The sequence below is a fragment of the Vicugna pacos genome, chromosome 11 (assembly GCF_048564905.1).
Source record: "Vicugna pacos chromosome 11, VicPac4, whole genome shotgun sequence".
Lineage (NCBI taxonomy): Eukaryota > Metazoa > Chordata > Mammalia > Artiodactyla > Camelidae > Vicugna > Vicugna pacos.
Genome location: NC_132997.1, coordinates 93,515,909 through 93,530,928, shown reverse-complemented (window position 1 = coordinate 93,530,928; position 15,020 = coordinate 93,515,909). Strand labels below are relative to the sequence as shown.

The following is a 15,020-nucleotide window of genomic DNA, read 5'->3' as shown; positions in this document are numbered from 1 at the left end:
TTTAATTGGTTTGAAATTATTTTCAAATACTAATAGTAATAAAAGCAAACAGAATGCCCTTTTGACTTAGCAGTTTCACTTCTAAGAATTCAACATGGGAAAATAATCTGAGATGAAGATAAACGTACATGGAAGGATGTCACCAAGGTGCTATTTATATCAATAAAACATTGGAAATGACCTAAAAGGCCAGGCATTGGCCAGAATCTAAGGAAGGCCCAGTGGCTGCCACGTGGGTAAGACAGAGGTGTCAGATTGGCAGAGCCAAAGGCTCTTCGGTTAGAGACGTGATTGGGGGGGTGGTCAAGAGCAGGCCAAGACCCTGAGTTAGGGGTCCCTGCACTGGTCCAGATGAGAGATGTGGAGGTTTGGCCTCTGGCCGGTGCTCACACAGAGGCCCCCAGAGACGGGTTCTGTCTGGAAGTAGAATCAACTGCACTTGGGGAGGGGGAGGGGAGTAAGTGTCCAGAGGACCCGGGCTTGAGCAGCTAGCCAAAGAACAGGGCGGGACAGGGCACCACAAGTGGGGCTTCAGCCTTAATTGTCAGAGAGGTTGTGCAGGCAGAGGACCGTCTGGGTCTAGAGCTGTTCAGAAGAGGAGTCCGGGCTGGAGTTAGAAACTGATTTAGGGGAGAGAGCCTTTTCCTTTTTCTGCTTTTCCCTGGCCTCCAAATTTTCCACAAGTATTAATGTATTAATGTTGAAAGAATTTTTAAAAATTACTTAGGCAATAAGACATGGAAACAACCTAAATATCCATGGACAGATGAATGAATAAGGCGATGTGGTACATATATACAATGGAATACTACTCATCCATTAAAAAGAATAAAGTAATGCCATTTGCAGAAGCATGGATGAAACTGGAGATCATCATTCTAAGTGAGGTAAGCCAGAAAGAGAAAGAAAAATATCATATGATACCACTTATGTGTGGGATCTTAAAAAAAAGACAAATGAACTTATTTACAAAACAGAAACAGACTCATAGACATAGAAAACAAACACGGTTCCCGGGGGAAAGCGGGTAGGAAGGAATAAATTGGGAGTTTGACGTTTGCAGATACTAACTAACTACTACATATAAAATAGATAAACAACAAGTTCATACTGTATAGCACAGGGAACTATATTCAATATCTTGGAGTAACCTATAATGGAAAAGAATATGAAAATAAATATATGTATGCATATGTATGACTGAAACATTATGCTGTGCACCAGAAATTGACACATTGTAACAGACTATACTTCAGTAAAAAAGAATGCAAATTTTAAAATTACTTAGGCAATTAATTAATTACCAGTGGGTACCGTGCCTACACTCAGTACCCAAGTTCCAGCCCCTCCAGGAAGTTTGGGATGGAGAAGGCGCTGCACACTGGACATGTCCAGCAGGGGTGTGGGTGCGCCCAGGCGAAAACACCTCCCTCCCTGCACCAGCCCTGCTCCCCGCCGTCCACCCAGGGGCAGCTCCCTGGGAACCGGCTCTGACCTGGGGGACCGCAGCACTTTGTGGAGCAGTTCTTGCGGGATTTTCCGGAGGTGGATCTGTGTCCCCATCAGAGGGACCAAGTTCATCTCCATCCACCTCTCGCAGGCGGTGGTGAGCAGCTCTTCCTTGTACTGAGAAAGCAAGAAAAGCCCATTGAGAAAAGAATCCCTGAACTCTCAGCGCCCTCTGCTGGAGTGCGGCGATGCTACACGCGCGCTCGCAGGGGAGCCACGCTGCAGCTGTGCTCAAATCTCTCCAAAACACATCAACTGCAGCAGATAACGGTTTCTGAGTGTTGGCTACCCCTGAGGTACTGCATTAGGTTGGTTTAAATCAATCCTCACTGCGACCCTATGAAATCCGTTCATTTTTATTCCTGTGTTAAGATGAAGAAATGGATGCTCCCAGATTCCTGCTGTCACCCGCGGTCACTCTAGTTATGTGGTCTGACCACGGGGCTTGCACACTGAAATCGCTGGACTGAAGTCTACGACTGATATGAAGGCTCCCCTCCTTGGGTCTCAGTTGTCTCCTCTGATAATGAAAGAGTTAGATTACATCATTTTTTGCCAACACGGAGGCACGGACTGGGCCCAGGTGGGACAAATTTCACTGGACTCCACCAAGAATGTCCCAGAAGGTTTTCTGCTGTCTTGGTGGGACAGGCTGTAATTCCCTCCACCCACCCTATTATCACCACCACCAAGATGAAAGCTTTTCTGCTTTGTGAGTATTAAAATATTCTTTTAAAAATAAAATGATTTTTAAATCTTTTTTACTTGGCGAAATAAAACGTGAGCACCCTTAGGCTGGTACCATCGGATAGATCTTATGGAGCTGGGTCTGGTGCATGAAATCCCAGAGTCTGGGTGCCCTTGAGGGCCCCCAGGTGCTACATGCCTTGTCAAGGTTGTTCTCACCTTGCAGCCGGCCACATAGAAGTTCTTGATGGTGCTTGGCGTAAGTCCGTTCATCATCATGGTCACACACCTGCAGAGAGAGGACTGCTATTCCTGAATGCTTTTAGAGAAGTGGGCAGCCCCGGGGGTTCTCATTCAACTCTGAGACGTCGGCAGAGACCTTTCACAGAAGGGAAAGAAAGGGAGCCTTATTTTAGGGGTAGAGACATTTGGCTGGAGAACAAGACCAGCAAGGCAGGTTACAAAGACCTCTGGACTGAGGGAGGTGAGGCCTGAAATCAAATCCTTTGGATGGAAACAAAATGGACTTGACGCCAGAGAGAAGTATTACTGTTCAGAGCTTAAGCATGTAAAGGTGCCTTACTGAGTTTTCATTTTAGCCAGGATGACCATCTAGTTGTACCCCTAGTGAAGGCATTTTCTTCCTGTACAGACCATTGTGATGCTGCTAGAGAGGCCTCCAGTCCTGCTCCTCTCTGTGCAAGAGTAGATTCAAAGAGCAACTGTCTGATGAAAATCTCAGTCACCTTTGTCCCTAGGAATGCAGAAAAGGGGGATCTAACCTAATGGGGAAAGGGTCAGAAAAGTGACGATTAAAACCCGAAGGAGGAGGACAAAGAATTGGCCAGTCCAGGAATTGGGAGATCAGCATTCCAAGAAGAGGAAACGGCATATACAAAGGCCCTGGGGCAGGAGCAGGTGCTGTACTTTGAAGGAACACCAAGGGGAGCAAGATTAAGGAGATAAGCCAGGGGAACAGGGTGTGTGGTGTGGTGGAAATGCTGGGTGGATGGTGGGGCCATGGAGTTTCAGTGACTCACCTTCCACAGCTAATATGAGTCTCTCTTTAGCAAAATTTTAAGTCATGTTCACTTCATCAAACAGAGCACCAGAGAATAGCTACTGGGCTCTCGAATGAAGCACAGTCTTGAAATCATTACTGCTCAATGCTTATGCTAAACTCAGTTGAGATACATGTTGCTCTTGGAAAAAAGCTTCAAGAATATCCAGTTAAGTCTTGCACATATTCTAAAACATATTCTTCAGTTAAGCTAAGTCAGCAGAGAGCTGGGGAGCTCATTACCTTCACCAACCACACCTCTGAAGAATAGCTTTAACTGAGTTGTGCTTTGGTGTGAAGACTTTGCCAAATTCAAGAAAGAACATTATTAAATTTATCATCACATTTACTCTATTCATATAGTTGAGGACATTGATCGTCAAGTCACTCAGCGTCATCAGATGAAGACACCCAGGATTTTATTGCCAAGAGTAGCTGTGCTTCTCCTAAGTCATTTTATTTGTTTGTCTAATCTATGATGTCACTGATCAAATTTCCTTTTCGTATTAGCTGCTAGGGAGCTCAGAGTCAAAAATATGGTCCACTTATAGAGTGGAGGTTATGTTATTCAATTTCAGCCTCTCCATCCTTTTTTTTTCTTTCTCCTTTTTCTTTTTTTTAAACAATGTTGTGCCCTGGTATTTTATGTATTCTTTAAAGCCACACTGACTCTTACTAAAGCAAGGCAAGAAATCAGGAATGAAAAAACAATCTGGTTATGATCAAGGCACATCAGCCCCTTGGATCCTAGGACAGCCCCTTCACCACAGTGAGACTGATCATACCCATGATAAGGAGTTGCCCTGAGCATTGGAAAAGTGTGTGCTGGGTAAATACCAGACCCTGCTTCATCTCTCAGGCATGCTGGAAGGTGAGACTGCTGCGTCCTGTCAGTTCTACACCTTCACTGTCTCCTAGATGACCTGCCCCCTCCTCTCCCTTCCCACTGCCCCTGCCTAGTTCAGACCCTCCTCATCTCTCACCTGGGCCTCTCCACAGGTCTCCCTGCCCCCACCAGCCTCCCGCGTCCCCACTGCAACCTGAAGGTCTCAGCCAAAAACAGAGGGGCTCAGCCCACTCTCTCCTCCCCAGCTTCAGGCTCTCCTCTGCTGGTAGAACCAGGTGGAACTGGCTCACCTGGCTTTTGAGGTTGCATGACCTGGGCTCACCCTAACCTCCCCACTCACCTTTCCCTTCATCTTTCAATGCCCCTCCTCCATACCAGCCACTTGGGGTCTTAGCAGCCAAGCATGTCCCAGTCTCTAGGCTCTCCTCTGCCCAATGTCCCTTTCTCTCTCTCTTCCATGGCGGGAATCCTTCCAGTCTCAGCTCAGGTATCACCTCCTCTTGGAAGCCTGCCTGATTGCTTCTCCTCACATACTCCCTTTGCTTTGATTTCCATGCCCTCGTTCTGCCTGGTACCTCTGCCTCCTCCCACCACTCTCCCATGAAACTACAGATGGCAGGAAGCAGCCCTCCCCGCATAAATCCATCCCCTGCGTGCTGCCTCTGTGCTGGCCTCTGTGCCTGGTTCTGGCAGTACCTGCCGTGTCCAGACAAGGCTCCTCTCCTCCTGGAGCTCCTGGCCTCACTGTGAGCTGAGCTTACTGATCAGCAAGGGGGAAACCAGGTGTGAAAGGGGCTGTGTGGGAGGGGGTTCAGTCCGACCACTCACCAGGCACAGTGTTCTTTAGGTTCTGGCTTTTGCCTACAGAGATGCGTGGGCAGAATTAGCTGGGTTTAGAGCTGGGATGAAGAAACGAGCACCTAGGAGGCTGACGCCTTCATTTGTGCTCCTGCCTCCTCACTGTCAGAGTCACCGGCCAGCAGGCCTGGAATGGTCAGGCTTCCCAGACCAGAGGACACAAAGCAAGCCCTGGGGCCACTCGGGCCACTTGCCTCTGGGCTCAGGGAGGGTTGCAGAAATTCTAACAACTAGGCAATTGCCCACAGAGAGAGTTCAGCCCTGCATGGAGGCAAGGAATTGCCCTCCCAGCCAAGTAACCCTTGGGCGTGCGTGCGTGTGTGTGTGTGTGCATGCCCACTTGTGCACATATGCACATGACAACCACGATCTCAGTCGTGCCAGTGCAGACACCAATGCGTGAGTTTAATGAGCAGCGCCCAGTGGAGCCCACATGCACACACTTCATCCCCAAAAGATGGGTGGCCTTGGGTGAGCGTGGTTCACACATGACCTGGGCAATTTTGCACTGGCTGGGAGTTCGGCCGAGATGACCTTTAAGGTCTCATCCAGCACCTAGATTTGAGATGCTATCAGAGTGATTCGGCATTCACACGTGTGCAGGCATACACACACACACACTGAGGCTTGCACCGCCACACCCCGGCCAACTGCACCATCAGCCTCTCAAAGGCAGGCGAGCCCCAGCCCAGCTGTGTGCCAGGCCCGCCTGGCTCCGACTTGGGATTCCAGCCCCACCTCAAGTATCTGCAGAATCTAGGGCGGGGCCCATCAGCCTGGGGCGGGCCTAGGTCTGCTCGTGGGTGGAATGATAGGTTTGGCTCAGTATCCAAAGCCCTTCCTGCTCCAGCATTCTAAACCAGGCCTGCGGAGGAGGAAAGAAATGAAGACCCTGCCGATCTCGGCCCCGCCCAGATAAGCCCGGGCTAGGCTTTCGCAAGGAAGACTGGGCTCCGAATCTGGGCCTCCGGTGGGGCAGCCGAGGCTCAGAGCCAGAGGTGGCAGGAGGTCCCGCTCCAAGAGGGAAGCTGGCCTTCCAGCTTTTTTTTTTAAATTGAAGTACAGTCAGTTTACAACGTTGTGTCAGTTTCTGGTGTACAGCACAATGTCCAGTCACATAGGAACATACATATATTCATTTTCGTATTCTTTTTCACCATAGGTTACTACAAGATGTTGAATATAGTTCCCTGTGCCGTACAGTATGAACTTATTGTTTGTCTATTTTATGTATGCTAGTTACGGCCTTCCAGCTTTGGGGCCAGAGATATATTCCCGCACAGCACCAGGAAATAGACGCTCAGAAATGTCTGCACACAGAAGCTGTGGTTTTGTAGTGACTCTCTGTCTCAAGGCTCTTCGGAGCTGAAGGTGGGTGATACACACGATGGAAGTGGGGTGGGGAATCTCAGGAAAACCCTCACTTTACCCCCATCACCTGCGAGGTCAAGGCCAGATTCCTTAGTTCTCCCCAAGACTCTATGTGACCTGTTCCTGCCGATGACTGCTGGCCTCCCATCTCCCACAGCCACCCAACCCATAGCCTGGCCAGGCAGACATGCTGGGGTGCCCTTTCAAAACTGGTGCCCTCAGTGTGTCCTCTGCAGTCACATCTAGGCCTCTGAGAGCCTGCATTCCTCGGTCCACAGGGCATCTGCATCCCCGCTGAGATGCTTCAGATGGAGGGTCTTGCCTGAGTCATTTCAGGTGCCACCAGCAATGAGGCACTGGCTCAGAAGCATCTGGCTGTGTGGACTCTATAAAAAGTGAGTTGAAACTTGCAAGGTCCCCGGGAGAGATCCTGCCTTTCCCAGAGTGGCTGATGCCCTCTCTGGGCTAGGACGGGAAGTTCATCCATTCTTCCATTCCCTCAAAGAAACTGAGGTTGAGGGTGGTGAAACAAGCCAGGCAGAGCACCCCTGCCCTAAATCTCCTCTCTGTTGAACTGCATCAGGAATTAGGAAGTCAGGGAGCCGTAAGATACCGCCTGGGTTCAGGCTGTGAGTCCAGTAAGCACACATCCCTGGAAAAGCCCAGGGGAAGGGGAAAGATAGTCTAGAAAAATGAATCCTATCTGTGATTTTCCATTTGGTTCACTTACCCTTCACAAGCATTAATGGCATGGAGGAATATTATAGGATACCAAAAAAGGGAAGTTCTGAGAAATGCTCTTCCTAATTATAGTACCCGTTTTACTTGAAATTAATCTTACAAAATTCTCCATTTGGAAATCCCCACCTTCACTTCATCCCCACTTCACTCATTTCCTGTGTCTTAGAGACTGTTGGGCATGACGCTTTAAAGGGCAGGGGCCCTCCCCATCTGGTCCTCGTTGTCTCCCTGGTGTCCCGGAGAAGCCCAGGAAATCATTCTTAAAGGAACAGATGCAGGTATGAAGGTGTGACTGAATCGATGGACAGTGAATGGCTCTAAGCCAACTCCATGAGTGCCACTGGAGGGGAGGGGAGCAGGGAGGGTCGGGACCGTGAATGAGCAAGTGACATCACTATCCCGCCTGAGCAAAGCAGAATAGGCAGTGTTAGGGCTGCAGGTTCTGGGGACTCTCTGCGCCCTTCAAATCCTGTCACCCTTGGAAGCTGGGTGGCCTTGGACAAGTTGTCTACCTCTCGAGTCCTCCCTTTCCTCATCTGTGAAGAGAGCACACTGATATCCCACCTCCTAGGGCTGCAGGGAGGATGAAAGGAGGGAATCCCTGCCAAGAGCTGAGAGCAGCGTCTGACCACGGCAGACACTCCATCTCACAGCCTTCCTGCTGACATCCCCTCGCCCCAGCCAAGTCCTGCAGAGCAGGCAGGACAAACGCCACGAGACTCATTTCACAGCTCAGACCACTGAGGGGCAGGGAGCAGCTGGCAGCAGGGTCACATTCTGGGTTGCTTTTGGCTCTGCAGGAAAAGACTAATGAAAACTGGGAGCCTCTGAATCTCACCCCCCTGGGCTGCACTTCCCTGGCTGCTGGGATGCAGGCAGAAACGCTGAGACGTCTAGCGCTCCCTCACACTTTCAGCATCCACAAGTTCTCCATGAACTTGTGGTAACCCTCCTCAGGTAACCCTCATCAGGACAAGGATGTTTTCACATCCAATGTCAATCCGCTGTAAATGCCTCCTCTTTCTCCCCGCACAGGACCCTTGATGGACGGCCCAGCGGGCCAGCAGGGTCTGCATACCCAGGAGGAAAGCTGTGCCCAAATGAGCAGTCAGATTGATGGGCAGTCTGGTCTTTGCATTTTTCTCTCTTCTGAAAATTCTACAATGACCACGTGCAACATTTGTAAAAAATAAAAATATTATTTACAAGAAGAAACAAGGTTCTATCTGAAATGATTGGGGGAAATGAGTCCTGAAAATGACGAGACAATTCAGCTGGTCTTCAGAGGGCCAGTTTACATGCAGTCTCTCCCTAAATGGCGAGAGACGTTTTTAGCTGAAAACAAACACACACACAAAAATGAGGCAAATGAACTAATTTACAAAACAGAAACAGACTCACAGACATAGAAAACAAACTTACCAAAGGGGAAAGAGGTGGGGGGAGGGATAAATTAGGAGTTTGGGATTAGCAGATACAAACTACTATATATAAAATAAACCACCAGGACCTATGGTATAGCAAGGAACTATATTCAGTATCTGTTAATAGCCTATGATGGAAAAGAATATGAAAAAGAATATATATATATACACACACACAGACATATATATATATGTATGACTGAATCCCTATGCTGTACATCAGAAAGGAATACAACATTGTAAATCAACTATATTTCAATTTTAAAAAGTATGTGAACTCCTCAATTAAAAAAATGAACAGAGGTGAAATTGATAAGCAAGCTTTGAGCGCTGCTGGGAAGTCACTCAGCACACCCACAGAACTTCTCCCAGACACTGAAATCCCGCACGTGCATTTCATTCCTGTGAGTCAAGAATCGTCTGTCAAAATGAACGTATTGCTGGGGAGAGGGCCCCACTGTGAACTCGTAACCCGTTAGTGTGAGTTCAGGTCTCGGTTCCTTTGCAGACTCGAAGCTGTGCTCTGTGCGAAGAAACCCCAGATGTCCCAGCCCACGGAAGAGGGCTGCTGCGTGAGAGGGGCCGGGAAGGACCCTTCAGATGCCGCCCAGGGCTGGCCCTGGCTGCACCTCGCCGCTGTGGTTCCTTACCTTTGAAACAGGCTGCGGAACTGGAGGACGTGAGCGGCCGCCAGCACACCCAGCACGTCGTCCGCGCTCAGCGTCACCTCGTGCATGTAGAGGTTCTTCAGGGCGGTGGCGAAGGCTGGGGAGGCAGCCCCGAGAGCGAGCGTCAGCGTGGGGCTCGGCACCCCCGCATCCCGCCCGCAGGCGCAGGCGCCCTCCCTGCGGTCAGTGTCCCCGAGCTGGGCGGGCAGAGATGCATCAGAAAACACGCACCCACTCCCACCTGGGCCCAGTCCCGCAAAGGAGTGGAGGATGAAGCTACAGAAAATGGAGCGCCTGTGAAAGAGTCTCCTGTGAGCGTGTTCTGTGTCTGCCTGAGGGGGTTCTGATCTAACCTGGGGTCCTGGGCAGGGAGGTGGCTGCCCCTAAACGTGTAGAACGCTGTGTGCACGGACGTGCGTTTCATTTTCTCTGGAGATAACATACTTACAGCAGATTTTCCTCAGAGTCCGGGGTCTTCATAAAGGTTAAGGACTCCTGGGACGGGCCAGGGTAATTTGATAGTCCTTGGCCGGGGACAGATGGACTCGGCTTGTTCCAAGTTCTGCCTGATCCCAAAGGCGCTGTAGTGCGGTCCCATGCGCTTTGAGGACAACTGTCCCTACCAGGGCTTGGGGATGGTTTCCTGATGGCACATGACATAGCACTAACACCGAAGTCTGTTTCTAGGTAGGCAGGAGGGGTTGGGGAGGGGGACGGCCCAAGGGAGCCCCCTGGGGGAGGCCTCTGCTGCTGGCAGCTCGCCAGGGAGGGGCCGGGGCGGGATGGGGTGGGCTGGCGCTGCCTACTGTTGAGGGCGGGCCTGAGCGCTTCCCTGGACGCCTGTGCCCAAGAGGGCAGTGACATCGTCCCTGGGTTTGTCTACATCCCTGACGCCTCCCTGCAAGGAACCCCCTCTTCTTTCATTCCCCTGAGTTGTCCCAGCCTCCTTCCCCTCCTCGCTGCACTGCTCAGCTGTTTTTAATAAGGAGGCACTGAACACCATGTGCCTCCAGTTTGTGATGTTTGGTTGTTTTGGGTTTTTTTTTCAAATCTGGGAGGGCCATTGTTGAATGACTCTCAGAATATGAGGATAGGTGCATGTTACCAGCTTTGGTGACCAAGGGGTCGTTGATCTTCAAGGAAATGATCATCTTCTTTGCAGGGTGTTGTTCCTTGGTCTTCCTAGGCAGCTGAGCTGGTGAAAGAAACCGGGCAGGGATGTACACGTGTGACAGCCACAGGGACCTGTGCGAGCTACAGTGTGAGGCCCCACGACCATTTGCACAGCCTTGATCCCGGCATGTATCACACTGCATTTTGTTTATTTTTGTTTGCTTGTTTGTTTAGTGAATGCATTTTTGAAATGATTTATTTTGAAATAGTTGAAGACTCACAAGAAGTTGCAAAAATAGTACAGAGACTTCCCGTGTTCCCCGTCAGCCAGCGTCCCCCGATGGTCTGATACAGCCACTGTGATTGTCAGAACTGGGACCCTGATGCTCATACTGCATTTTAGATACTTATTACTAGCCCTCCGCTGCCCCCTTCTCTTATTAGGCTGCGAGCAGTTTGAGGGCAAGGGGCGGGCCTCCATCGTCTCTGCGCCCTGCGCACCCAGCTACTGGCACCAGGCAGGGGCACAGGGACCATCTGCCAAAGGATGAGTGTGGCCCTGGGACTCTGCCCCACAGGCTCCAAACAGTGGCCCCCACCAAAGGCTTCCAAGAGGACGTGAAGGGGCAGCCCAAATCGCTGCCAGCCTTCTCCACCCACTCAGAGTTACTTTAAAATGTGACTTACAGCACACGGTGCCCTTGGGTCTCCAGCGGCTTCCCACACCCTTGCAAAGCCAAAGCCCTTCTGAGACCTTCTCACCGGTCTCTGGCTCACTGGACCCCAAACCCTGCCTCTTTGTAGTTCGTCCCCCGGGAGATTTGTGGGGCTCCCTCCCTCCCCCATCAGGGATCCACCTGACCCTGCATTACGTAAGGTAGCACCCCTCCCCACCTACGCCCCAACTGGCTTCATGTTTCCTCCTGGACCAACCATTTCCGTTACACCACGTGTCTGTTGGTTTATGATCTGCTCTGAGTACATGCTGCGCGGTGAACTTGCCCCTCCATCCCCAGGCCCCAGCACAGTCTCACATACGCTGGTGCCCAGTAAGTATCGGCTGAACCGATGGGATGGATGGATTCCATCACCAGCATCCCAAGCCTAGTGAGCTCAAGGTTCCAGGTAACGAAAAGTGTTGTGAGTCCCAAGCCCCAAAGTCTGTCACAATTTGTAACCACAAAAGATGCAGGAAAAAAGAGAACAATTTGCACTTTCCTCAGACCGGCAAGACCGTCGAGCCTTCCTTCCCCAGGCTCCTGGCTCCTGGCGCTGGTCAGGCTCTCATTCGGCCAATATTTATTGAGCACCTGCTAAGTGCCAGGCCTGTTCCCGCCTCTGGGTCACTTCTCCTTCCCGGATCTCTGCACAGCCTCCCACCTACCTGCTCCGTGCTGTCACTCGTCCCCATCTTGGGGGCAGTAAATGGGAGGAGGAGGTGAGTGCGACTCGGAGCAGGCATTCCGGACAGGTAGGCGGGGTCATCAGGGGCCTTGCTCTTCCTCACGCGTCCGCATCATTTTGGGTGGGCTCATCTGTCCCCCACCCCCACCCCCCACATTAACTTTCTAGCACAATGCCTGGCACAAGTTAAGCACTGAACATTGGCTGAAGGAAGGCAGGAATATTCTCAGCTAGATCAGAGTAAGTGGAAGACAGTTTTTGTAAGTAAAACTTCACGCAATCGGATAGGAAAGTGATCATTTGATCATATGCTTCGGAGGTGCCTCCACACCACAGCGGTTTGTTTTTAGTAAATGAACGCTGTTTTCTTCTCAGATTTCCTGCTAGAGAATAAACCCATGCTGCTAAGGTGCAGCTGACCCTGGACTCTGGGTGGGATGAACAGGAGCGGCTGGGACAGCCTTGTGTGGCCGGCACAGGGTCACTCGAGGCGGGCTGTGTCTCCTCGGCGCCCACCCCTCCGGGACTTGGTCAGAAATTTCTCTGCTGCTAACTCCAGGACCGCAACAGTGATATTCTCAGGAACACAAAAGCAACACTTGTGAGATGCATAAGGAAAATCATTGTTGAAGGCACGGCACTGTGACTGCACCCACTGAAAATCTTGGGACGAGAGTCCCAGGGTCTGACACAGATGCTGGTGCTTGCAGGGAGACCCTGGAAAGTTGTGATGGTTTGAACACCGAGATTTCAACTCTGCATCTGCCCTGATGCCCGCCAGTCAGGCCCAGCCTCCAGCAGGGGGCTTGGATCAGAGCTGTCTTAGTAGGGCCAAATCTTTGAGACCATTCTAGACTTGTTAAAGACCATAACGCCAGCGGTAGCTCTGTTTTTTCCCTTCCAAATTCTCTTGCCTGTCAGTATATTCACTGTCTGGCCCTCCATGGCCTTCCATTGGTGGGCTAGGGAGAGCTCTGACCTGGGCACAGGGGACACAGGAGAAAGAGCTCGGTCCCTTTTTAAGACACGGGGACAAACGCTAAGGAAGATCAAAGAAGATCATGAGTAAGTGTGAAGCTCGTTACAGTTCTGGGGGGACTGGCAGCCCACTCTCAGCTCCCAGCTGGGTCGGGAAGGGCTGAGTCAGAGGATCTGTGGCCGGGAAGGTTTCGGCAGGCAGCCAGGCTCTCTCTCCTGGCTCAAGGCAGGGCGGGGACTCCGGCAGCCTGTCTGGCTCCGGAATATCAGAGTTTTACTGCCACGTCCTGGAAATGCAATCCCCATCCTGACTGGCATGCTGGCTGCTTTGGAGGCCTTAAATTTTCCATGGCACCTGCTTACGAGTTGTCTGGAGGCGACGCCAATCTGTGTTTCCTGGGAAGAAGTTAGCAAGGCGGCGGGAGAGGAACTTATGGGACAGATAAGGGCAGACTGGGGATTATTAAAATTAAAAAGGAGAAAAAGAAAGAAGTGACCTAAATACTTTTGGGTATGAGGTGGAGTTAAGAAAAGAGAAGCGAAAGGAAAAGGAAAAAATAAAATCGATGAATGCTTGTAAACCTCCAACCGACAGATTTAGGGCCAAACAAGCCACAGATGTCAGAACTACGCCTTCCTTCTAGAAAGCCCATCAGAAGACCCAACACAACCCAGTTTCGCTTCTCAGAAAAGTAGGGAGGCTTCCATCATAGCTGTTGGACAAGGTGGGGTTTTTATGAGCATATAGCTGACATTGACTGAAGACTCACTACGTGCCAGGCATTGTTCTAGAATTTCACGTCTGTTACCTCCTCCACAAGGAAACACAGTAAGAACCACTCTCCCCATTTTATAGCTCAGGAGACCGAGGATAAATCCTGTGATGAGGTCACACCATGAGCCTTGCTCCTAACTGCAGGAGTGACCGTGGTCCCCAAACAGATCACCAAACACCAAGCTGGGCTCTCTCAAACCAGAGAGCCCTTGGGGCTCCCGCTCTGGGTGAGAACGTACCTCGCAGAAGTTTCTGCAGCTCCTTCTCAGGGTTTGCGCTGTCCCGGGCCAGGGCCATCACGTAAAGCTTGGCCAAGGTGTCAGACTGAAACAGCTGGGGCTGATGGAGTTCCCATGTGAAGCCAAGGCATTCGAGAATCACATCTGAGGAGAGGGAACAGCGCTGAGCAAACGGCTTAACAACACCCCACCTGGAGATGCTCTGGCTCCCACGGCCTCTCCATCCGGTCATGCTTACTGAGCAGAGGAGTGGGCAGGCGGCCTCCCGAGGACTTTCAGGAATGAAGCTGGCTCCCAGGTGGATAGGATGGGCCGACTCACAGGTAACAGAGAAAGTGACAAATGTCCACGAGAGCTGCTGGCCAACAGCTCAAGGACTTCAGAGGCACACAAGCTGCCCTCCAACGTGGGGACTGGGAAAGGCTTTGTGGGACAGGGTCACTGGCTGGGACACTCTTGGGAGGGGAGCTTCCCCTTGCCTCCCTCCATTACAGTGTTTCTCAGCCTCGGCACTGCTCATGTTTGGGGCCAGACAATGCTCTGTGCTGGGGGCCGTTCTGTGCATCGCAGGATGTTCAGCAGCATCCCTGACCTCTGCCCGCTGGAAGCCAGTAGCATTGCCCACACCCCCAACCCCGCCCAGACTTGTGACGCCCCAAAATGTCTCCAGACACTGTCTAATGTCCTCTGGGGAGCAAAACTGCTACCTGGTCCCCTGTTGAGAAGCACTGGGTCTAATTATTACCCACTTGAAAGGCTAACGGCATCATAGAAAAAGGCCCGTCACCAGGGACCAGAGTTCTTGTCAGCATCACTTCCCTTGAGGGAACAGGGATCATCAGAGAGCCCAGCTCATAGGCATGAGATGAGATTATAGTGTGGAGAAGGCTCTTTGCAAACTGTAAAGGGCTTTATGTGGCATAGTCTCACTGGTGGACTCTCTTCTTCGTAAAAAAGAAGAGGAGGCTTGGATAAGAAGGCAGGTGGAGGATTCCAGGATGCCCGGCCAGGTGGAGTTGTGGGCAAGGGGACTGTGGAGACTCCTGGGTTAGCACAGAGCTGGGGGGAAGGGGCAGTACTCAGGGTGATCCCCCCAAACCCTAACCCTAAACCCCAGCACTGGACAGGACCTCGAAGTTCACTGGCCCCATCTATGCATTTCTTGGCTCTGCTGTGATTCTGACTGTGTGACCTTGGGTACCTGCTTCCTCTCCTGCTATTATTGTTATTCACCAACTTTAGGACATTGTTTGGTGCTGGGGGTTCAGAACCTGGGTTTTCATCTCAGACCTTGGGTCACCTCAGGGAACAGTCTGGCTATGTCAAATTAGAAGGAATCTTGCCCC

General features: G+C 51.1%; 1 protein-coding gene across 6 annotated transcripts in view; it reads right to left on the bottom strand.

Moving 5' to 3' along the window:
* BTBD16 (BTB domain containing 16) overlaps positions 1-15,020 on the bottom strand; it is a 50,799-nt gene that overhangs the window by 24,237 nt on the left and 11,542 nt on the right. For all 6 annotated transcript variants that reach the window (XR_012078124.1, XM_072972372.1, XM_072972374.1 and 3 more), the window contains exons 5-9: positions 13,675-13,818; positions 10,271-10,360; positions 9,148-9,262; positions 2,416-2,485; positions 1,496-1,626 (exon numbers count right to left, since the gene is read on the bottom strand). Coding sequence is in view for 5 of the 6 variants with exons in the window: in XM_072972372.1 (XP_072828473.1) it covers positions 1,496-1,626; positions 2,416-2,485; positions 9,148-9,262; positions 10,271-10,360; positions 13,675-13,818 (550 nt within the window). In the remaining variant the exon portion in view is untranslated. The remainder of the gene's footprint in view (positions 1-1,495; positions 1,627-2,415; positions 2,486-9,147; positions 9,263-10,270; positions 10,361-13,674; positions 13,819-15,020) is intronic.